General features: G+C 37.5%; 1 protein-coding gene across 1 annotated transcript in view; it reads left to right on the forward strand.

Moving 5' to 3' along the window:
* The window catches only part of LOC126474385 (cytosolic carboxypeptidase Nna1), a 325956-nt gene that overhangs the window by 281490 nt on the left and 19537 nt on the right, over positions 1-24929 (forward strand). The window contains exon 12 of the mRNA XM_050101852.1: positions 6212-6324. Coding sequence (XP_049957809.1) covers positions 6212-6324 — 113 coding nt within the window. The remainder of the gene's footprint in view (positions 1-6211; positions 6325-24929) is intronic.

A 24929-nucleotide genomic window follows, 5' to 3' on the forward strand; every position in this document is an offset into this window, starting at 1 on the left:
CAATTCTCTCAAGGAGTTCCTTGAAAAATTAAGCTGATTCTAGTTGTATAGTTGATTGGGTTTACTTAAACTTATGGATTGACTTTTTTTGGGTTCATAAATATTTCATTTTTATCTGTTAATCCTTTTATTTTGTGATTTCACGTAGTGAGATGTTCCATGACCTTGGAGATTTCCTCCTCAATTTGATCCTACGGAACTTGACATGTAAATAAATAAATTTCCCATGCCATATCTTCACACACACCCAATATTCCCACCAACCTCAAGAATAAACTACAAAGGACTGCCCTCCTCACCACTCAATATCACTCTCAACTGGAACAACTTAACCATGTCCTTTGTCAGGGCTTTGATTATCTCTCATCCTGCTCTGAAATGAGGAACATCCTACCAAGGTCCTTCCCACCTTTCCAAAAGTATTGCTTCATTGCCTGCCCAACTCCCGACTCCTTTACCACAAGAATCATATCCCTGTGGCAGACCAAGATGCAGGACCTGCACAATCCACCCACCCAGCACCTCCTACTTTAGGCCAGTGACAGACTTATTCAACTGTATCAGAGGCTGGCCCAACTATTAAAGCAGCCATGTCATACACCAGCACTGCTGCAAATACTCCATGGGTTCTTTTGTTTGTGTGACTACCAACCGGCTGTCCACCAGGATCAATGGCCACCACCAAACTGTTACCAAGAACAAGGTCGACCATCCAGTGGCACAACATGCATCAGAGTAGGGCATGCTCATTTTCAGTTGCTGCTTCACAATCTGTGCCATCTGGATCCTCCCCTCCACCACCAGCTTCTCTTAATTGTACAGATGGGAGTTATCCTTATAACACGTCCTCCACTTCCATAATCATGCTAGCATCAATCTCAGGTAATCCACTGTCCCTTCGCCCTCCTCCCAAAGGTTTCCCAATCCTCCATCCTGCCCCCCCCCCCCCCAAATTCACATTTACATCTCACCTTCAGTGTGTGCCATTCTCCACCAACCCATACAATCATGCATTCATGCATTACATACCTGCCACCCCTTGCTCCCATATTCCTAGCCTGCTAACCAACTAACTAACTGCTAACTGCCTCCCTCTGAACTGCCAGCCACCCATCCCCAGACCCTCTCCCAACCTCCCACTTCCCTCTCCCTATCCCTGTATCCACCTCACCTAACTCTGCCCCCACCACAACCAGTCCACTAGCTGAGAAACAAATCATTGGTACTGTTAGTCCAGACAGAACCATAAAGGGGCAGAAGAAGCGCATGCATGCATTTGTGTGTGTGTGTTTTCTGTATATATTTTACTCTAGCTTATCAAGTGATAACTTCAAAAGCTAGGAAGTTTCTTTCTGTTATGTGTGCCTGTCAAATCTCAATGCTTCTAATTTTCTGCTATGTGGTAGTAAAATTGGTACTGAGAAGCACAGAAAACAGTTTTGTTTGAAGGGATCTACTGACTTAAATACAATACTGTTCGTCCACATTATGAAAATTTGTTAAATGCCATCAAATGCTTCTTCTTTTTACATGAAGATACAAAAAATTTGCACCATGCACTTTATGAAACAGTAAATTGCCAGCTGTGATTTTGGAAACAGCAGAAGTTCAGCTTGCATACTGTCCTGATTTATACTGTTCCACTAACCTTTATCTGTCAGTCAGTACCTGCAATACAGCAGTCTTCCCAAATGGTATTCATAGCATCCTATGCAGTCCAATAAGTGTTTAAGAATGCATGTGTAGGATCATGCATGTGAAGTCTAAAAATGTTTATATAATGTAGATTTTAATGTGGATGCATGTATCAGAATCATTTATTACTTTTATTTCCTTGCAGAAGTGAAGGAAACAGAATATTTAAAGCCTCATTGATGTTCATGCACTGGAGTTTTGTAGATGTATTTGTCACTGCATTCAAATGATAATTTGAAAATCAATTGTTTTACTGTATGTAACAGTTTTGATATGTATAAACTTACCCCACTTGATGACTCTACATGCAAAATGTGCTATCCTATCAACAAAAAACACCATATGAACATTTTCAAGCCCAGGGGTAGTGTGTGTCTGAGAACGGAGTATTATAATGTCTCATCAATTCCACTGCAACCCTTAATACACAACATGAATCCAGTTTTTTACCATTGTAGTATACACCTTAGTATGAAGTGTGATTTACACAGATCAATCAAAGGCGATGGCAGTCTGAAAGCATGAGGTAGTTTGTTGTACAAAGCATCTCCATTAGTATGTATGATACCACCTTTTATTTCTTGCTCTGGATACATATTTCAATATTCTTAGGGTCTGCTATATTTTGAGATAATATTTTTCCCCAGAGTTATCAAAAATGGTACAATACTGTTAAAATGTACAAAGATGGATAATTTTGAGTCTTTTATGAATCAAACAAACTTAGTGGGGTGATTGTCACAAAGATCAGACAAGAAGTCTTCCATTGGAGGAAAACCGAAGATAAAAATTCAGGCAAACATCTTTTAGTTATTATATAAACTCTTGTAATGTTATATTTATTAATAAATAACAGTTCAACATTTTATTTGAGACAAATAAAGTAAAAACCAAGTTTTTGTACTGTTCTGAACCATGCAGGTATCTAAACTATTAGTTATCAAAGGATGTCATATTTGATAATTAATTGAAACCCTCAGCTGCCCACAGGTGTTACTGATATACTGCAATAGGGACAGCTGAAAATGTGTGCCCCGACTGGGATCCGAACCCAGGATCTCCTGCTTGCATGGCAGATGCTCTATCCATCTAAGCCTCTGAGGAAACAGATGAATAGTGCAACTGCAGGGACTTATCCCCTGCACGCTTCCCATGAGACCCACACTCCCAACTGTCCACAATCTACTTACATAATGTACCTAATAGATATTTGCCCATCCACTCACTACTCACACACACTAAGGTGCCGACTTCCCATAGGAGTTCGGGCAACCTGTGCACATTCGCACAGACGAAGGTCAAAGGCTGGGTAGCCTTTAACTATGTATATGAAGATAGTAACTGTTATTGAAAGAACAGATACCACTGATGACCGTGCAGCTTCTCTAGAATAAATGATAATTAATTGAAACCCTCAGCTGCCAACAGGTGTTGTTGATATACCTCAATGGGGACAGCTGAAAATGTGTGCCCTGACTGGTACTAGAACCCAGGATCTCCTGCTTACATTGCAGATGCTCTGTCCATCTGAGCCACTGAGGACACAGACGAATAGTGCGACTGCAGGGACTTATACCCTGCACAGCTGAAAATTTGTGCCCCATCAAGGTATATCAACAACACCTGTCGGCAGCTGAGGGTTTCAATTAATTATAATTTATTCTAGAGAAGCTGTGCGGTCACCAATGGTATCTGTTCTTTCAAGAACAGTTACTATATTCATATATATAGTTAAAGGCTACCCATTCATTGACCTTTGTCTCTGTGAATGCGCACAGGTTGCCCAAACTCTTACTGGAATCGACACCTTAGTGTGCACAAGTAATGAGTGGATGGGCAAATATGTATTTGGTACATTACGTATGTAGATTGTGGACAGTTGGGAATGTGGGTCTAACGGGAAGCGTGCAAGGAATAAGTCTCTGCAGTCGCACTATTCATCTGTGTCATAGGTGGCTCAGATGGATAGAGCATCTGCCATGTAAGCAGGAGATCCCGGGTTCAAGTCCCAATTGGGGCACACATTTTCAGCTGTCCCCATCAAGGTATGTCAACAACAGCTGTTGGCAGCTGACGGTTTCAATTAATTATCATTTATTCTAGAGAAGCTGCATGGTCATCAGTGGTATCTGTTCTTTCGAGAATAGTTACTATCTTCATATATGATTTTATATTTTCTGTTGACTGTAGAAATTATTTATTTCACTATTTCTGTTTCAGCCTTTGGCCCATTTTCAAGTGGTACTGCAAAAGATGCTTCAGCACATGTCAGACTAAAATTATCTGACATGGCTACACGTAATCATCAGAAATAGGCGTTTTCACTGTAGAAATATAGTAACATCAGACAAATGTGAAGCTCTGTATGTCATACAAATTATTTACGTCATTTCATGATGTGCAGAGCTTTGCAGAGCTTCACATGTGTCTGATATTACTGTATTACTTCAGTGGAAAGGCCTATTTTTGATGATGACATGTATAAATGTCAGAGGATTTTAAAGTCTGACATGTGATGAAGCAAAATCTTTTACAGTACATCTTGAAAATGGCCCAAAGGCCAAAACTGCAAATATAGAAATAAATAACAAGTTTGTTTGTATGGCCACCCTCACGACAAGCACAGCCAGATTTATTTTTATTTATTTATTTTTTTTAATAAAAAACACCATTTTTGGCTGCACTGTCTTTTATTTCTCCCAGACATGTTTTGTCTTTTTCATTTTAAGTCATCATCAGTGGTATCCAGAATGGCACAATATGTAGACAACACATATCAAAACAAAACTGTATCATTCTATATTCCATTGAAGATGCCTTAAAGTGAAAAAGGTGAAATGCAACTGTGTGGAATATACTAGAGTGCAGCAAAAAATGGTGTTTTTTTAATTTATAATACAAAAAGAGAAGTAAATAATTACTACAGTCAACAGTGAATATGACATCTTTAAAAAAATTCTACATGTGTATGAACTCCGACCATGAGAGGTCGAAGTTAATTATCAACATTAAAACCCACTACAGTTGCAAAAATTATTTATTTCTAAAAAGTAATGCACAATCCAGTTTCAGGACCTGTGACCCATCTTCAAATGCATATTAAAATGAGAGTCCATAAAGGTTGCATAACTGAGGTTATTTTAACTTCACTTATGTATCCTCTATGGACACTCATTTTAGTATATACATTAAGATGGGGCACAGGTCCTAAAACCAGATTTTGCTTTCCTTTTTAGAGATAAATGATTTTTACAACTATAGTGGATTTCATCATTGATAATGAATATCATCAGTTCTGGACATCTCATAGGGCACACTTTGTGAGCCAGAAGAAAGCAGAAAGTTTGCAGATGCTGCGGCTTGCCACTGTGTGGGCAAGATATGGGATGACAGGTACAACAAACAAGGATTCTTTGGCAATGTCCAGCGAATGAGGACAGAGCACCATGCTCTACTTGAAGCTGCCTTCACAGGTGACACCACTAGTGCTGTTTTGATGACTACATCCTTAATTATGAGCTAATTCAGCTCATAATGCCTAGGTTACATAGATTAATTGAATACTAGTCTTGAAAGTAAAGATGACAAAGTTTGCTGCAACTCATAAAGAAATGGCCTCCCATCATATTGTGAAACAATCCCTGTGGCTTTAAACAATTGCTGGCATTTTATTAACTGATATTAACACTGTATTGCTGGTTCAAACTTGCATTTATATTAACTACCGTGTTTGCTGGGAATACATCATTCATTAAAGTTATTTGAATCAGTGATTCACACTGAGGTGACAGAAGTCATGGGATAGTAATGTACACATATAGAAATGGCAGTAGTATCATATACCATGATATAAAAGAGCACTGCATTGGCGAAGCTGTCATTTGTATTCAGGGGATTCGTGTGAAAAGGTTTCTGATGTCATTAAGGCTGCGCAACAGGAATTAACAGACTTTGAATATGGAATGGAAGTTGGAGCTAGATGCACAATGCATTACATTTTGAAAATCATTAGGGAATTGAATAGTCTGAGATCCTTTGTGTCAAGACTTTGCCAAGAATACCAAATCTGAGGCATTACCCCTCATCATGGACAATTCAGTGGCCAATGGCCTTTACCTAACGACTAAGAGCAGTGTCATTTGCATAGAATTGGCAGTGCTGACAAGAGTAGTATTTTACTTCAAAACAATTATTCTGTTGTAGCATACTGTTGCTTGCCTCTCATGATTTTGTCAGTTAACTTGATAACTGCTGAGTCTCATTTCTGTGCTTTAAATGGTAAAGTAGCTCACTTGGTAGCTGCACTGCAGGCACATTTATAATGTACATGCATAAAAATGCTACAAAGTTGTGTAATGTGTAAGGAATTCAGCTTGTTGTGATATATGTATTACAGGAAAAAATGAAATTAGCCATTTTGAAATAAGTTGTCATGACAAAAAATAAAGAAGTGCCTTATATGAATGATAATATACAGTAAATAGAAAATTCATCACATAAATGTGTAACTTTGCAGATTGTTAATGCCGCGAAAAAGGAACGTCTCAGGGTTAAAATAGTAACACGCCTTATGAAGGAAGGTTCCAGTGCCGATGAGCCAACTAACATCACACTCTCAGATTACTCAAGGTATTACTCATCATGTCACTCAAATAAATTAGTAAATGCTGAAAATAAGTGTTATAACAGTATACAGTCACACAATTTTAAATTAACTGTATTGCATATTATATAGTGCCCACAGTATTGAGTAGAAGTGAAGTATTATTGGGCAGTATTAACAGAAATGTATGCTAAAACATATGTAAAGAAAGAAAAAGGCTGCAACATCTTGAGAGTGACCACAGTTAAGCCAACACAATTTGGAAAGTGAAATAAATTAATTCATTCATTGTTTCGAGTTCCTGCCATGAAGGGCATAAAAATTGAGATATACATTAGAAAAGTGGGATAGTACCTAGAAATTGCATTAATAATTAAGTATTGTTAAAATACTGTATGTTGTTTTTGCTTACTTAAGTTAATTATAGCAAAGTAAAATGATCAAGAAACTTCCTGTGTTAGAAAATGCTGAGCCTTCCTCACATACATTAAATAGTTGTTTTTTAAATCTCATATTAAAGGTTAATGTCTATGTGACCACATGTATAATTCTCACAGAACAATAGCTGTAGAGGCATGTTTAGAATGAACATTGCTATTTAGCCTGAAGCTAAAAGGAATTTTAAATTCCTCAGTCTAGATAATCTGATCATTTGTGGATGAAATGACTGATTAGGTACATTTTGAATTTCTTGCTTCATATCAGAGAGAAGCCATCAGAAGATGTTTAGCTATCAAACTTACACATTATTCTTACTAGTCCTGTTTGTTGAATGGTTATGTGGTGATTCCAGTCCTAAAAATGACATGGCAGAGGATGGAAATCAGCATCAAGCAATTTGTTGTTATCAAAAACTTTTATAAAACATAGGAGCACAATACAACTGAACGGCTCCTAATGGTGTGCAGACTCTATGGTCCTTTATCCACCCTCCATTATCTACAGTTCCTCTGCTCCTTTCATTCAATATGGTGTTCCATGGAAACATAAATACGTACAATCAGACACTACTTCATAACTTATTTCAAACTTGATCTTAAAAATACGAGAATATCACTACATTAATATTTTCATATATCTCTTGCATATACTTAATAATAATAATAATAACAAAGATTTTATTGTCTTTAGGCCATTACAGCAATTGACAACGTCAAATGAAGTTACAATTTATAATACAGTGTGATAAGGTATTGACTACTGAAATATTTTAGCTTATATTACAATAAATGTACAGTGGGTCATCTGTTGGATTACTGCATTTTACAGTTGAAGAATTCATTGATATCATAGAACGGGTGGGCAATAAACCATTCATGCAGTCTTTCTTTGAATGTATGTTCAGGAAGATCCTGTATGGCATGTGGCAGCTTATTAAATAGCTTGTGCCCTGTCACTTCATAGCTATTTATTGATTTTGATAGTCTGTGGTAAGGCTTGTATATGTGTTTGATGCTTCTTGTGTTGTAACAATGTACATTTTCTCCATGTTTCACATCTTGTAGGTTCTTCTTCGTAAAGATTAAGACATTGTATATATAGAGGTTTATTACAGTCATAATTTTTTGTTTAGTAAATAAGGGTTTGCACTGAGCCTTATGTGAAGAATTTGTAATTATCCTAATGGCTTTCTTTTGCAATAATAGGATGTCATGTATATGACTACAGTTACCCCACAAGATAATGCCATAGGATATTATACTCTGGAAAAATGCAAAATAAGATGATCTGATGTATGTTTCAGGTACACAATTTCTGAGTTGTCTTAATAAATAAATTACTCTAGATAGTTTACTACTAATATAGTTTACATGTTGGCCCCAGGATAACTTTTCATCTAAATAAAGTCCCAGGAATTTAACAGAACTAGGGTCATCAGATAGTGGCTTGTCTCTTAGAGTGAAGATTATCTGCTGAGTTTTATTTTCATTTAGCAGGAAACCATTTGCTCTGAATCAATATGCTGCATGAGTGAGTGTATTTTCAGCACAGGTTTTAAGATCATTAAGACTGTTACTGCTATGGAGAAAAGTCATATCATCTGCATACAACACAGTGGTGGATCTAATAAATGAGGGGAGGTCATTGATCATTATCAGAAACAGGAAGGGCCCCAGTACAGATCCCTGAGGCACATCTACTTTAACATTTTCTATGTTTGACATTTCCTTACCAACACAAACTACCTGTTTACGGTTGTTGAGATAAGCTTTTAATAGTCTGAGACTGTTTTCTTTGATGCCGTAGAATTCTAGTTTCTCTAGTAGTGGCATGTGCTCAACACAGTCGAAGGCCTTGCTTAGGTCACAGAATGAGACCTGAGCAAAGCCTTTGTTCTCATAAACTTTGAGGATGTAACTGACTACCGTGTTGATTGCATCAATGGTTGACAGATTCCTCCTAAACCCATATTGTGTAGCATTAATTATTCCTAGATTCTCAAAGTGAGATGATAATTGTTGGTACATGATGCATTCTATTACCTTTGACAATGCAGGTACTATTGAAATACACCTGTAGCTAAATGGAGAGTCTTTATCTCCCTTTTTGTATACTGGGACGATCCTAGACAGTTTTAACTCATCAGGAAAATATCCCTCAAGTAAGCACTTGTTTATGCAATGGGTTAAGGGGTAGAGAATGCGGTCACACACTTTTTTTTAGCAGTTTGCATGATATGACATATATATCTAAGCTATCAGATGATTTCAGTTGTTTTATGACCCCTTGTACATATCTAGGCGATACTTTGGAGAAGGTTACCATGCTTGTATTTAGTGACTGTCTACCCCAATTTTGGGAGAGTAACTCTGATGGACTAATGTTTGGTTTGATAAGTGCGTCTCCTATTTCTTTCACTAAATTAATAAAAAACTCATCGAGTGTTTGTGGTGGGATATTAATTTTGTCTTTTTTAGTATCTCTGGCAGCACTGTTAATTACTTTCCAAGCGGTTTTGCATTTATTGGTGGAATTATGTATGCTGTTGGCATTGTAGGTTTTTTTGGCTTGCAGGATGGCTTTTTTGTATTCATTCCTGCATTCCACATAGGCTGATTTGGCACAGTCAGACTTCATACTATTGTATATGCTGTACAGTAACAAAACTTGTTTCTTTAGATCTGTCAGCTGTTTAGTGTACCATATATTTTGTCTGTTTTGAGATCTGGATTTGTGGCTGCTGTCCATTATTTTGATTTTCTTTATGGGAATACTATGGTAAAATAGGGTCAAGAATGCATTAAAAAGTTTATCAAATATTATTTTGGCTGGCAGGTCATTACTTGATGTGTAATGTCCATCGACACTACAATGGTCAAACCAGTCTCTGTCAGCAAGGGAATTACGAAATGTGTTAATTTTATCCTCACTTATGGGTCTGGTAATCACAACTGTTGGGACAGGTCTGTTTGCATTGCTCCTATTGAGGGGAATTTTACTTGCATAATTTAGAGATACGGAGTCATGGTCAGAGAATGGGAACACTACAACTTCTCACGTGTTTTCAGTGGTCTTGAAGTTTACAAATATGTTATCTAAACATGCTTTGTTTCTTGTCGGCCTGTTATTAACATGATGTAAATTGTATTGTCTTAGTAAGTTTTCCAGATCTGCAACACTACCCTTACATTTAGTAACATCAAAATCAGCATTCGAATCACCTCCTATTGCAATATCATAATGTAGCCATTTAATATTACTTAATTCACTCAATAGCATGTCCATTCTTTCTAAAAATATGTTAATGCTTCCCTTTGGTGATCTGTACATGGATACTACTATTAGCTTATGACTATTAATGATTATACCCGTAACTTCAAAGTGCTGTTCATCACACAAGGAATTTTGGTCTAGTTTGGTTATTGTACAATTTAGTGACTGGTTGGAATAAATTGCCACACCACCTCTAATGTGCTCTTTCCTACAGTAACTATTTACTATACTAAAACTGTCAAATTTGGCAACTGCAAGTTCATTCTCATTAGCCCATTGTTCACTCAGACAAAAAATATCAAACTGGTTATCAAGACCAAACTCATTTATGATAAGTTCTTTATCTTTCAGTCCTTGAACGTTAAGGTAACATATTTTAAGATCCATACTCTTATTGCTTACACACTGAACGCTATGGTGATTGGTTTTCAAACGTTTTTCAGGGCTTATCTTTTGGATTTCTACCTCTTGTTGCCTTTTATTAAAAAATTGTTCACTTGGAGTGGTAGCACATCTACTGTTGTATACCTACTCCTTGTTAGGATATTGTAGATGAAGCTGCTACTAGAGGAATTGATGGAACTGCTGTTATGGTGTCTGGAGGCACTGTTGTGGCATCTGGTGACTGAGGAGATAAGGTGGTTGCTTCTTCTTCTGCTGCTGTTGAATCTTGCTGGTGAAGTGTGATAGGTACTGCTGCTGCTGCTGCTGTAGGCATTGTTGTGGCAACTGGTGACAGTGGAGATTTGGATGTTGCTTCATCTTCTGCTGCTGTTGAATCCTGTAGATGAAGTGTGGTAGGTACTGCTGCTGCAGCATTTGTTATGTGTGTAGGTACAATTGCTGCTTCCACCTCTACTTCTACTGCTGCAATAGAAGTAACCATTTCTTCAGGCTCTGCTTGTGTCAAGCAAGGAACTGGAAGAGCAGCAATTACTTCTTGGTTGTCAGATGCTTTCAGTATCATGCTGATGTTTTGGCACAGAATCTTCTTGCCTCTGTTATTAAGGTGCATGCCATGTCTCGTGTAACAGTCTCTTTGCAAGGAGTCCATACTTATAAAATATGCATTTTGGTAGGCCCTGCAAATCTTTGAGTATTGCCTGTTTGCTTTTATGATTTCCACGTTCACACATGACCATTCAGAAAGGTCATGCCTATTTGGAATTCCGACTACAAAAACTGATTTCTCTCCTGTTGAATTTAGTATTGCCTTAAGGTTTCGTGTTGCACTGTGGAGGTCATTTTTATATACATTATTGGCTCCAGCTATGACGACAATATGATGATCATTTTCAGTTTCTATGTTTCTAACGAGTTCTTCGATGGGTGCACCTGGTTTGACAATACTAGTTGCTTGTATACAATGACTGTAACATAGTATTTTTGCGATCTCACGTCCATGGCTATCAGAGAATATTTTCACTTTGAGTTTGTCTTTATGTTTATTGCGGAAGTTTCTGCTCATGTGCTTGTCACTATATAGATTCGGCGTGTTGTTGTCGTCACAGTTTTCCGTGGATTCCACATTTATATCTGAATCTAGTGCATGAAAACGGTTTCTTGTTACCACAGTAATTCTACAGTCACTGGGTTTCACATGACCAACCCTTTTTGGCCTAGTAAACATATGTTGCCTTGTTGTTTCTGCCATTAGGCCTATATCCACTTCAGAGCACTCATTTATTGTAGGTAGGACACTGAAACTGCTTTTATTGCCATGGTTCATTCCATTCATTGTATTTATCACCTTTTCGCTTCTTTCTTCCGTGATCATGCTAGTCCTGTGCTCCCAGTTCCATGTTTTACTTGCTTTGGCGATCGGGATATTACGCGCCTTTTTCAGTTGAGCATTTTCATTTTCTAAATGCGCAATGTCATCTACAATTAATTGCAGGCTTGATACACGTTCATTTAGCTTCACTATTTCACTGTTATAATTTACGTATGTTCCGTTTTTCACCACACAACTATAGCTTTTGTTCACTTTCTCACTATAAACAACTGTACCGGACGCCATGTTCAAGACTGCAAAATCAAAACTTACATTAAGAAAATTACATGTTCCTTTTAAGGAAAGTGGAAGCCCCTAAACCAAATGCTCCCACAAAACAGAACTAACACTCACAAATTGCTACTGTAAATCTGCAATTGATTCCTGTCACCCTCAAACTTAAATACTATTGTAACCACAAAATCCTCAAATTCTGTCATCCCTAGTTAAAGGCCATTACATAATTATTTATTATAAAATTTTAGCTGCTGTTTGTTCACTCAGGTTCCCACTCTGCTTAAGTTGTTCCATCACTTAACTCTGGCTGCATCAATTAGTTCACAGTTCAAGTCACATCTTATTTCATATTCATATTTTCACCGTAAGCTGACCACCAGATTTACCTTTCCTATTGTCACAGATTACTTAATTGCATTCTCAAAATTATATCTGTTTCACTATCAGTCTATTCTGTATGAGCAATTAAACGTGTCCTACTATACACACAGTCCCTAAACATAAACTTTATTACTCTTTCACCAAATTCCTCAATAACCTCAAACTTCATAAACAGCATAACAATTCTCAAAGATTCCTTACTCATACTTCATCCTCAAACCTCATCAAAATCAACATCATCGTAACATCATATTTCACATTAATTCAACTTCATAATAAATCTCATAGCTCCTTCAACTCATCATTACATCACTCCATTTCACCGTAATACTCAATTATCTTCCTAATCACTGTACAATAATATACTGCAACATTACATCTACTTGGTAATCAATCCAACAAATATAACTTTCCAAAACCACTTTATTTTATATTCCTCTAAATCAGGACAAGAATCACCTTCAACTTCTTACAGTCAATACTTTTTATGCTGTTACATACTGTGACTGCCAATATTCTTCCATTTACTCACTCAAGTTTCCATATCATTGCAATACAATATAAACCTTGAGCTAACCCTCCTGCTTCTCTAATTTCTTTGATATATTGAATGGTAAATTACAACAATTCATTGTGATAATAACACCCTCCAAAAGTACATTCTTAACCTAAAATAGCCACAAATTCAGCCTAGCTCATTAAAATAAATGAATAAAACAATTATATACTAATTTTCACTAGTTATGGCTCTTCACCATAATATTAATCACTGTCAGTTTTGTCACAGTCCCAACGCTCCTTGTTGCAGTCATATATAAACTTTAATACATTTCAGTATAGTAGAAGAGTTGTAGCCTCCAACAATCACAAAAACATAGCACAATAACACTGATTTTTCATTACTTATTACACTATACTAAGATAGAAGAAAACATGAATTCTAGAAATAGAAGTCAAGACAGTGCATCAGAAAAGAAACATGACAAACACTCAGCTAATGGAAGGCACCAATTCGTCACATGGTGTATGCATCAAAGAGTGATGCACCCTCTACCAATTCATTTTCCTCTAACTGAGTCTGCTCAGTCACCCTGTCGCCAAAGTTCAGGTTTCCTATTTTCCTGAAATATTCTCTTTACACTGGCACTGACCTAATATGCCATATGGGAGTAACATATGGTTTTAAATCTATTATATTCTTTAACCCCAACAATCTATCAGACCTTGGGTACACAAGGTCATAGGCATTGTCATGTGCTATTCTCGATACTTTAAATGGACCATGATAAACGTGCAAGAATTTCCTTATTTCTTTGTTTACTTTAGTACATTTCTCATTCACTTTTACTAAAACCAAGTCATTAATTTTAAAACTGGTCAGTTTAATTCCCTTGCCATATCTTTTCTTTCTATCCTCTGCCTTTTTCTTCATCATGTCTCTAGCCTCTTTAATCATTTCCTCCTGACCCATGACAGCTATAATTGGAAAATCAACTTTTTCCCATATAATGTTATTTGGTTGTTCACCAAACATTAGTACACATGGAATATACCCTGTTGATTCATTCCACAAATTGTTAATTATCTTTTCAAAATTTGGTAAATGATTCACCCATGCTGTATGCTTTTTGCTACAGTATGTTCTACACAGTCTGTTTATTTCCTTCATTACCCTCTCGCTCATATTTCCTTGTGGAAAGTACGTCAGTATCTTTTTATTATTAACCTTGTGCGTCCCCATAAATTACATGAATCTCTCAGAGACAAACTGAGGACCATTGTCTGATAACAATGAGTTTGGATTCCCTACTTTATGAAAGTAATCACTTTCTAAATTAGTCCTTTTAATTGGATAGAATTTGGCATATTTTGAAAATGCATCTAGCACAACAAATACATGCTTACAACCACTTGTTGAAGTGGGTAGGGGACCTAGGAGGTCAACGCAGGCTATGTAATGAAGATCTACTGCTAACGCTGAGTGCATAAGACCTTTTGCTGGTGCGGAGGTCGGTTTCACCTTCTGGAATTTATCACAACAGATCAACCTTTCTCGGACCCTTCTCTACATATTATTGAAATGTACTATTCCCTGTAACTCTGATAATACTATTCCCTATAACTTAGCTACTATTTTTCTCATCCCATAATGCCCCTAGCTTTCATGCAGAATATCAATTAAAGTGTCAACATGCTGCTCTGAAAAACAGAGTTTCCACTCTTCCTTATCTAAAGTCTTCCTTCTGAATAATGCCCCCTTATGAATAGTGTAATATTCCTTCACCTACAGTTCATTGTCAGAATTGTACAATTGCTTTACTAATCTCAAATGTGGGTCTTTATTTTGTTCTCTCCTCATTTCTTGACAGACTTCTCTAACTGCCTTTTCATCTTTCAACCCTTGAATATAATACCTTTTGACTCGACCTTCTGAATTCCCATCATTGTGACTGTCTCTGTTACCTATTGGCATTCTTGATAGGGCATCTGCCCCTATATTGTCCTTTCCTTTTATATATTTTATTTCTAATTCAAACTGCTGAAGATACAAAGCCCACCTGGTTAACCTAGGATGTCTTAATCTACACTGCTGCAAAAAACTCAAAGCTTTGTGGTCGGTGTACACCACTGTTTTGTGGCCTAACAAGCAGCATTCAAATTTCTGAAACCCAAATATAATGGCCAAGGCCCCCAATTTAGAAATATAGTAGTTCTTCTCATGTAATTGTAATGTCATACTTGCGAATGCTATTGTCCAGTACTCAATCCCTTTCTCTGTATTGACTAGTTGAAAAATTTCTACCCCCAAACCACTATAACTCGAATCAGTACTCATGCAGAATGGCAAAGAAAAATCAGGGTGAAACAACACTCTACTATTCACTAGTTCCCTCTTTAGTTTCCTAAATGCTTCCTCACATTCTTGCATCCAGGTCCAAACAACATTTTTCTTCAACAAATTGCTTAAACATGGGTGATTATATGATTGGTCTGACACATACGTCCTATAAAATCCAAATAATCCAAGCATTGATTTTAAATCCTTCTTATACTCTGTTGCTGCAAAATCTTCTATAGCCCTTAACTTTGTTGGTTCTGTCTAATCCCATTTTTATCAATCACACGTCCTAAAAATACTATCTTTTTCTTCAGAAATTCAGACTTATTTAATTTCAACTTCATCCCCCCTTTATATACTGCTTTCATCACTTCATCCAAGACTCTAAAATGCTCAAACCAATCTGCATTAGCAATCAATATACCATCCACATGCACTGTGATTTTATTACTTAATTCCTCTCCTAAGATCTTATCAAGAGCCCTGATAAAAATACAAACAGACAAATCAACCTAAGTGGCACAACACAATACTGGTAACTTTTACCTTCATGCAAAAATCCTGTATAAGGTCTAGACTCTTTTTCCAATTTAATATTCCATCACCCACATGTTACATCAAATGATGACAAATATCTAATACCATGAGACTTTTGTAGAATTTCCTCTATGTTTGCAGGCCTATCACTTTCTCTTAGTACTATCTCATTTAATTTCCTCACATCTAAAACTGCTCGTGCATCCCTGTTCTTCTTTTTCACTAGGACTAAGCCATTGTTGTATCTACTGTTAGATCTTGCTATTATTCCCCACTGTAACATCCTCTGAATTTCTCTCCTAACTGCTTCATTTTATGCAAACAGGATAGCACAGGGTTTGACAAAGAAAGATTCATGTTCTTTAAAAGACGATTTGAATTCAAAGTCCTTTACTAAACCCAGCCTATCTGAAAACACCTCTTTATTTTCCATAACACCTGTCTCACCTCCCCCCATTGCTCTTCAGTTATAGCTTCAATACTGTTTACTTTCTCTTCTATCTCCCTTTGTATTTTCTCTCCTTCGCCTAATCCATTTACATTATAATTGGCCAGATATCTCAGTGAACAATCAAATCATTATTCTCTTCATCAATAATGAAACTCATCTCAAATCTATTCCCACTACATACAAAATTAAATTTACCAGCAGCAAAATCTATATTCACATTCCATTTATGCAAGAATTCTGTCCCTAGAATCATATCCAGGCTGAGTCCTGGTACCACCAGAAATCTACACTCAAGTAATTGATTACAAATTTCAACAGACAGCAACACTTCCTGTAGTTGAAAGTAGGTTGAAGCAGAATATTAGCTTAAAGAAAGAAGACAGGTTGTTATCAAATCAGAATAGGAAAAAAAGAATTCTGCAGCAGTCATGGGAGGGGTGTGTTCCAACAGCTTCAGGAGAAATTAGGGGCAGGGTACCAGGTCACAAGATTTGTGAAACCAAGTGCTAGCCTTAGCCAAGGGACAGAAAACTTAGGTCAGGTATGCAGGTACTTTGAGAAGGAAGATCAGGTAATTATAGTTGGGGGAGCAGGAAACAGCCTGGCTATGAATCCAAGATACAGTATTAGGAGTGACCTGGATAAAATAGGAGCAGAAACTGAGCACACTAATGTGGGGTTTGTGGAGGTCTTTTAGTGCCATGATCAGCCATGGGTAAACACTGCTCTAAGGCATGTTAACACTGAGCTGAATGGGATGCTCCAGACACCAGCAAAATCTCAGTTCCAGTAAATGCTGTTCCAGTAAATGCTATTGGTAGGTGGGGATACACTACACATGGACTGCACTTGAATACGAGGGGGGGGGGGGGGGGAATAAGTTAGCTTCTCTATTGGCAGAAACTGTAAGGGGGTCCACAGTCACACAAGGTGTGATCCCTGTGGTTAATGGGTCCAGACAGACAGGTTTTTTTTAGGTTAAAGCCAAATTCCAGACAGATGACAATCAAGATAAATAGAATTAAAGAAACTTCATGTACAGTAAATAGTGGTAAAGCTAAGGGCAGTATCAACTTACTTCATCAAAATATCAGGGGAATAAAAAATAAAGTAGATGAGCTATTAGTGTGTTTAGATGATCTCAAAAATAAGAATGAGATTGATATACTCTGTCTGTCTGAACACCATGTAACTGTGGACATGGATAGTGTCAGTATAAGTGGGTATAATTTAGCATCTTACACTTTTAGATCTAGGATGGATAAAGGAAGAGTTGCCATTTTTATAAAACATGGGTATAAATGCAAAACTGTAGAAGTAACCAAATTTTGTGTTTATCAGCACTTTGAGGTCTGTGCATGTGAACTTCAGCTAGATAATGTAGTACTGATATTAGCAACAGTGTACAGGTCCCCATTAGGAGACTGGGAGCTGTTCATAAAAAATTTTGGCTCCCTATTATGCTGTCTGTCAGACAAAAAGAAGAAGTTATTAATCTGTGGTGATTTCAATGTAAACTTTTTAAGTAATTCTGATAGGAAAAGTGAACTAGAAGTGTTATCAACAACATATAACTTAGAATCAGTGATCAATTTCCCTACACGTATAGCTCAAGACAGTAGCATGCTAATAGATAATGTATTTGTACAGAAAGAGCAAGTAAAACAAACACATGCTTTCCCTGTGGTAAATGGATTGTCAGACCATGATGCACAACTGATTAACTAACAAAACCTAACAGGGTGTACAGTTTAGAAACCTTTAAGTAAAAGTGTGACATCGCTCAACCCAGTATCTATAGAGCACTTCAGAGAAAGCTTAAGAAATGTTAATTGAGGAGATGTATATAATGAGCCAAATGCTAATGATAAATGCAACATATTTCTTGATAAATTTATATACCTTTTTGAACATTGTTTCACAAAGAAAATTACTAAATGTAACACTAGATACTTTTCAAAGAAACCTTGGACTACTACAGGTATTAAAGTGTCTTCAGAAAGAAAAAGAAACCTGTATGAGACAGCAAGAACTAGTTAAGATCCAGAAGTAGTTTTACACTATAAAAATTATTTTAACATACTGAGAAAAGTTGTAAGGAAATCAAGAAATATGTATGTTAGAGAATAAATTAACAATTCCGGCAATAAAATAAAATCAATATGGAATGTTGTTAGAAGGGTGACAGGGAAAGTAACCACTGGCATAGGTAGTACTACTATTAAAGAGAACAAGACCATCCTAACCAACAGTACACAAGTAACTAATGTATTTAACAACCACTTCTTAAATGTAGGAGAAAAAATTGGTGAGAATGGTTCAAAAGAAAAAGCCAGGCAGAACATGGAAGAGTCTGTTTTGAAAAAATTTAGTCAGATTAAGTTTCACCTAACAACCTCTTGTGAAATAAGTAAAATTATTAAATCTTTGAAAAATAAATGTTCTGTTGGAGTAGATGACATCTCTAATAAGATGTTAAAACAATGTGGAGCAATCACAACTGATGTTCTGAGTCACATACGTAATGCATCACTAACTCAAGGAATTTTCCCAGGCAGGTTAAAATATGCCATTGTCAGGCCTCTCTACAAAAAGTGGGACACCACAGATGTCAATAATTATTGGCCAGTATCCATGTTTACAGCATTTTCAAAAATCTTCGAGAAAGTAATGTACTCAGTGATTAACCATCTCAATAGCAATGGGATGCTTAGTAAATCACAGTTCGGATTTCAAAAATGCTGTTCCACTGAGACAGCAACATACAATTTCACTGTCCACATAACAGGGTCTTTAAATAGTAAAATGTCACCAATGGGAATTTTCTGTGACTTGTCCAAAGCATTTGATTGTGTGAACCATGACATTATGTTACAGAACTTACAATTCTATGGTATAAATGGAATACCATAAGACTGGTTTAAGCCATACCTACAGAACAGGAAGCAAAAAGTATCCTTATATGGGTCAAGTGATTTAAATGAGTTTGCCACTTCATCTAACTGGGGTGAAAGGTGTTCCACAGGGTTCAATCATGGGTCCCCTTCTGTTCTTGGTATATGGGAACGACCTCCCTTCCTATATGAAACAGGAAGCTAAACTGACACTGTTTGCTGATGATACAAGCATCATTATTAATCCAGTAAAAGAATTTCCAATTGAAAATGATACAAATAAGGTCTTTGGAAAAGTCATTAATTGGTTTTCTGCAGATGGGCTTGCTCTAAACTTTGGAAAAACACAGTACATCCAATTTCCTACTGCAATAAGTACAGTTCCTTCAATAAATATAACACCTCAAGAAGTCAGTAGACAGGTAGAGCATATTAAGTTTTTGGGTGTACATATAGATGAGAATCTTAATTGGAAAATTCATATTTTGGATCTTCTAAAGCAAATAGGTACAGCAACTTTTGAAATCAGAATAATTGCCAATTTTGAGGATATAGAAATTAGTAAGCTAACATAGTTTGCATACTTTCACTCTCTGATGTTATACGGAATAATATTTTGGGGTAACTCAACATTTAGACAAATAGTATTCACTGCTCAAAAGGAAGTGGTTAGAATAATGTGTGGGGTTCATAGCCACTCATCTTGTAGGCATCTTTTTAAAAAATTGGGAATTCTTACAACAGCCTCACACTACATTTACTCACTAATGTAATTTGTTCTCAACTGCATGGACCAGTTTAAAAACAACAGTGACATTCATGATTATAATACCAGAAAAGAGAAAGACTTACACTATCCTTTACTCAGCTTATCTTTGGCACAGAACTGCGTAAAATATGCTGTTTTAAAAATTTTCAGCAAATTACCAGATGAATAAAATGTCTGAGAGACAGCAGTAATAGCTTCAAAAATAAATTGAAATCGTATCTCCTTGACAACTCCTTCTGTACCATGGATGAATTCTTGAATAGGAATAAATAAATCTATAAATATAGTATATGCATTTGTGCTATTTAAGGGAATGGGGTAAATAATAGAAATATTAATCTTTAACTCTGTATTGTAATATATATATATATATATTAAAAAATCTTTATATATTAAAAAATCTTTATAAATTTTTCCCACGTGGAATGTTTCCCTCTATTATATTAAAAAAATCTTGTTACATATGTACATTTCTTGTGCACTTGACATGTTCCACATCATAACGGCTACCATACTGTACGATTGATCAATGGAACGCACAACCAACTAACTAACACTTCCTGCCTAATCAGCTTAGTCACTTTCCCAGTAGCACCAAGTACTCTTATACCAGATACTAGCATGATCACCACTTCTTTATTGTCTTTAATTGACACAAAAAATATCTAAGATATTGCATTCAGTTCACTTCCACTGTCGAACAAGCATTTTATGGGTGTACCGTGTAATATAGCCATAACTATAGGATGCCAATTACTATCATTATTATCTTCAGAGTCCTCGTCATATAACAAATCCTCATTGATGTTTCAGCTCAAAAAACTATCATCTGGTTCACCAAAAACATCATCTGTTACGGGCAAGTGACATACTGCATGATCCCCTTCCTGAATTACATCACCTACAAAACACGCATCTTCCTAATCACTCACTTCTTCAACCATTATCCTCTCTTTGCTAATTAGATTATCTTTCTCATCATACACAAATTCAAACATTTCATCTACTTCACTAGCATCACTATTGCTTGATGAATCACTATCCGAACCACCCTTGTTGTCACTATCCTCTCCTTCTAACACCTGGCTAACCAACTGTTCCCTGTCTTCCTTTTCAGACCATAAGGCCAAACACTTCAATGGTTTTTCACACTGTAACCTATTACAGTTTATATCAACCCCTGAATTATCCATGCTTTCTATGTTAGTTTCTATTACAGCTGTTTCTATTACATCTGCTGTCAAGGTTCTTCCGAGCCATAATCCATAGGTATCAATCATCCATTGCAGTAGTAGCCTTTGGACAGCCTGAGCAAGGCATGTCATCGACAGTTCCTGTCTCTCTGTATCTCCTCAATGTCTGAACAACATCACTTTGGTTCACTCCAAGAGCACCTGGACACTTCCCTTTTTTAGAGGCCCTTCTGGCACAAAGTAAGAATGCGGACACAATAGGTGTGTGGTATTGACTATCTAGGCATGGTTGAACTATGGACAACAGGAGCTATGTACCTCCTTCCTGGTGGAATGACTGGGACTGATCAGCTGTTGGAACCCCTCCATCTAATAGATGATAGTCGTGCATGGTTCTTTACATTTTTGGGTGGGTTTAATGACATCTCTGAACAGTCTAAGAAATTGTGTCTGTGATACAATATTCACAGTCAATGTCTATATTCAGGATTTCTGTGAACTGGGGTGATGCAAAAATTTTATTGATATGTGTAGTTCAGTAATTGTCACCCTGAATATAAGGCTACTCCTCTTTAAGGGCAAACTAGCTATAGCACAATATGTTAGCTAGAATATCTGCTACAGTAACTAAATGATAAACGCCAATTTACACAAATTACTTGTAGATTGTGCAAAGGAGAATTGTAGCTTTTATAAATTCTCAAAAATTCATGTTTGTTTGCGATGGTATACAGTGAAATTCAGGGGTGATATATTCTGTTGCAGTAGCTGTGAACCACAAACACTAATTAAATTCGAGATAAGTTACATAGCCAAGACACTCATACCAGTAACTTACAAAAATATAGTTTTGTAAGCATTCAAACATTCTCAAAATTACTCTATTTCTTATGTAATTATATAATGAAACTAGAGAACGAATGTTTTGATGAGAATAGGACTCCTCTTCTCAAATTATTTTAAAACAGCACAATGAAATTTAAGCTTACAATTGACAATAACAATGCGAGTTTATCGCGGCGCTCCCGAATGTTCGAAATTTCACAGTAAATCAAAATACAGGCAGGTGTTGATACTTAGTGAAAGATTATGTATAAGTGATGAAAACAGTAAACTATGTGAATATATAACTTCAAATTGGGACATGAAACTTACAGGCCAAGATACTTAGTATCAGAGTTCTCCAAAATATTAGAAATGCTCATGCCTAACAGACTCACTTCTTACATGGAAAGCATAAAATACTAACTCCAGCACAGCAAATAGATACTAGAAAAGGAAATTAAAAGAAGCAGCAACTGAATAATTAACAGAATTTATTCTACAGGCCTTGGACAGCTGGATAGTAATGTCTGGGATTTTTCTTGACTTATCCAAAGCATTTGACAAAATTAATCATGCATTCCTATTAAAGAAACTAAAAAATACCGATGGTTGTATTCATGGACAAGCAGCAGCCTGGATAACATCAGATCTCAGTAACAGCTCACAATATGTAATCACTAACAACATGAAACAGATCAGCAGTTAGTAGCACAAAGTATGGTGTACCGCAAGGATGTGTTATGGGGCTACCTTCTTCAATTTATTTGTAAATAATGTACACACATATGAAAATGAAAATAAGATGTGGTATGCAGATGTCATAGGTGTTGACTGAGCACAGGAGAACTTGGTATGGGCCGGTATATGCAGGTTGGAGGGGTGCACGGACAGTGTCATCTCGGAGCATGATGTACTCGCAATTGTCCAGAGATTTCGTGACGTGAACCTTAGGGCGGCAATGGCTGATGGGTGGAGGGATATGGAGGTCGATGAAGTGGTGTCTGACGTGGTCCACAAAGTCAGACTGAGGGAGAGAAGCGGAAGGGCTCACAAGTTCACCAGGGAGAACAATGTTCTGGCCGTATACAAACTCGGCTATTGAGCATTTGAGGTCTTCCTTATAGATAGCATGAATGCCGAGTAGCACAAGGGGAAGGGCCTCCATCCATAGAGAGTCGCAGCATCAAAGAGCCGCCTTGAAAGTGCCGTGCCAGTGCTCGACTAGCTCATTACTTTGCAGGTGATATGCTGTGGTACGGACACGCCGGATGCCGCTAATGTTACAAATCCCATTGAACAGGGCCGACTCAAATTGTCTGCCCTGGTCAGTCACGATGACAGCTGGACATCTGAAATGCGATACCCATGACTCGACAAAAGCTCGAGCAGCAGTTTCTGCTGTAATATTGAGGAGGGGGACAGCTTCAACCCAGCAAGTTGTTTGGTCGATAGACTAGAGAACATAACGAAAGCCGTTAGAGGCAGAGAGAGGACCAACAATGTCAATGTGAATATGCTGGAAACACCCAAGAGGGATCGAAAAAGTGCCAAGGGAGGGTGAAGTGTGTTTGTGTACTATGCAGCATTGGCAAGTGACACAGGAGCGTGCCCATTGCTAGCAGTCCTTGTTGACATTTTTCCACACAAAGCGCTCCGCTACAAGGTGGGAGGACGCACGAACACAGGGTGAGCTAAATTATGCAATGCATTAAAGACAGCTCAACGGAACTTGGTTGGGATGAGGGGGCATAATGTACCCATACTGTCGTCGCACCAGATTTCACCATAAATGCCAGGGAAGGTGGTGCAGATGAAGTGTAGTGAAGAAGTAGAGTCTGAAATCAGGTTTTGTGTTTCCTCATCGGTGGGGTTGGAGGTTAGGCAGTTCAGAGAGGTCTAACAGTGAATGGATGGAATTGACTTGTGAAAGGAAATCAGCAACTATATTGTCAGCACCCTTTATGTGTCTGACATCGGTGGTGAACTGAGATATGAAGTCCATGTATCTGAAGCGGCGAGGAGGCGGGTCAGCTGGCGGGTTTGTAATGGCCGCAGCCAGGGGTTTGTGGTCCATTAAAACATAGACAGGGCATCCCTCAACGTCAGTCTTAAAATGCTTAATTGCTTCGTAGACCATGAACAACTCCCTGTCAAACACGGAATATTTCCATTGTGCATTGATGAGCTTGCACGAGAAGAACTGCAGAGGCAAAGTTTAGCCGTCGATTGTCTGGCTAAGGACAGTGCCGATGGCAGTATCGCTCGCATCTGCACATTGGGATGAGGATGCGCGATAGTGCAGGCCTCGGCAACAAGATTTTTGAGGGCAGTGAAAGAGTCAGTCATAGCAGGAGTCCATGGAACGGGCCAAGATCCAGAAGTGTTTGTTCCTGCCAAGGCATCTGTCAGTGGAGCCTGAATCTCCGTAGCCTGAGGTAGATGTCAGTGATAATAATTAACTGTACCTAGAAAGTGCCAGAGCTCTTTGAATGACGAAGGTCTGGGTAGGTTTAGTATTATTTGTACTTTTTCAGGGGGTGGTGAAATGCCATCAGCAGAGACCTGAAAACCGAGAAAAGTGACAGTGGGTTGATGTAGCTGCACTTTGTCTTGGTTCATCTTGATGCCTGCTGCCGCAAGTGTGTTCATAGCAGTTTGCACATGTCGAATGTTGTCCTTGACGGAGGAGCTGAACACAAGAATGTCATCAAGATACGCAAAGCAGAATTTTAGGTCAAATAGCACTTTGGTGATGAAGCGTTGCCAGGTCAGGGTTGCGTTTTTAAGACTGAAGGCCATGAATCGAAACTGAAATAACTCGATCGGGGTGGTGATTGCGGTCTTCCTGATGTCTTCAGGTGCCATAGGGATCTGGTGGTAGGCCCATTTGCAATCAATGACAGAGAACGTGGTCGCACCTGTGAGGGAACTGGTAAAGTCGGCAATGTTGGGTATAGGGTGGGTGTCCATTATTGTTCGTGCATTTAGTCAACGGTAATCTCCACACATGCACCAGG

Source organism: Schistocerca serialis, chromosome 4, assembly GCF_023864345.2.
Source record: "Schistocerca serialis cubense isolate TAMUIC-IGC-003099 chromosome 4, iqSchSeri2.2, whole genome shotgun sequence".
NCBI classification, from domain to species: domain Eukaryota; kingdom Metazoa; phylum Arthropoda; class Insecta; order Orthoptera; family Acrididae; genus Schistocerca; species Schistocerca serialis.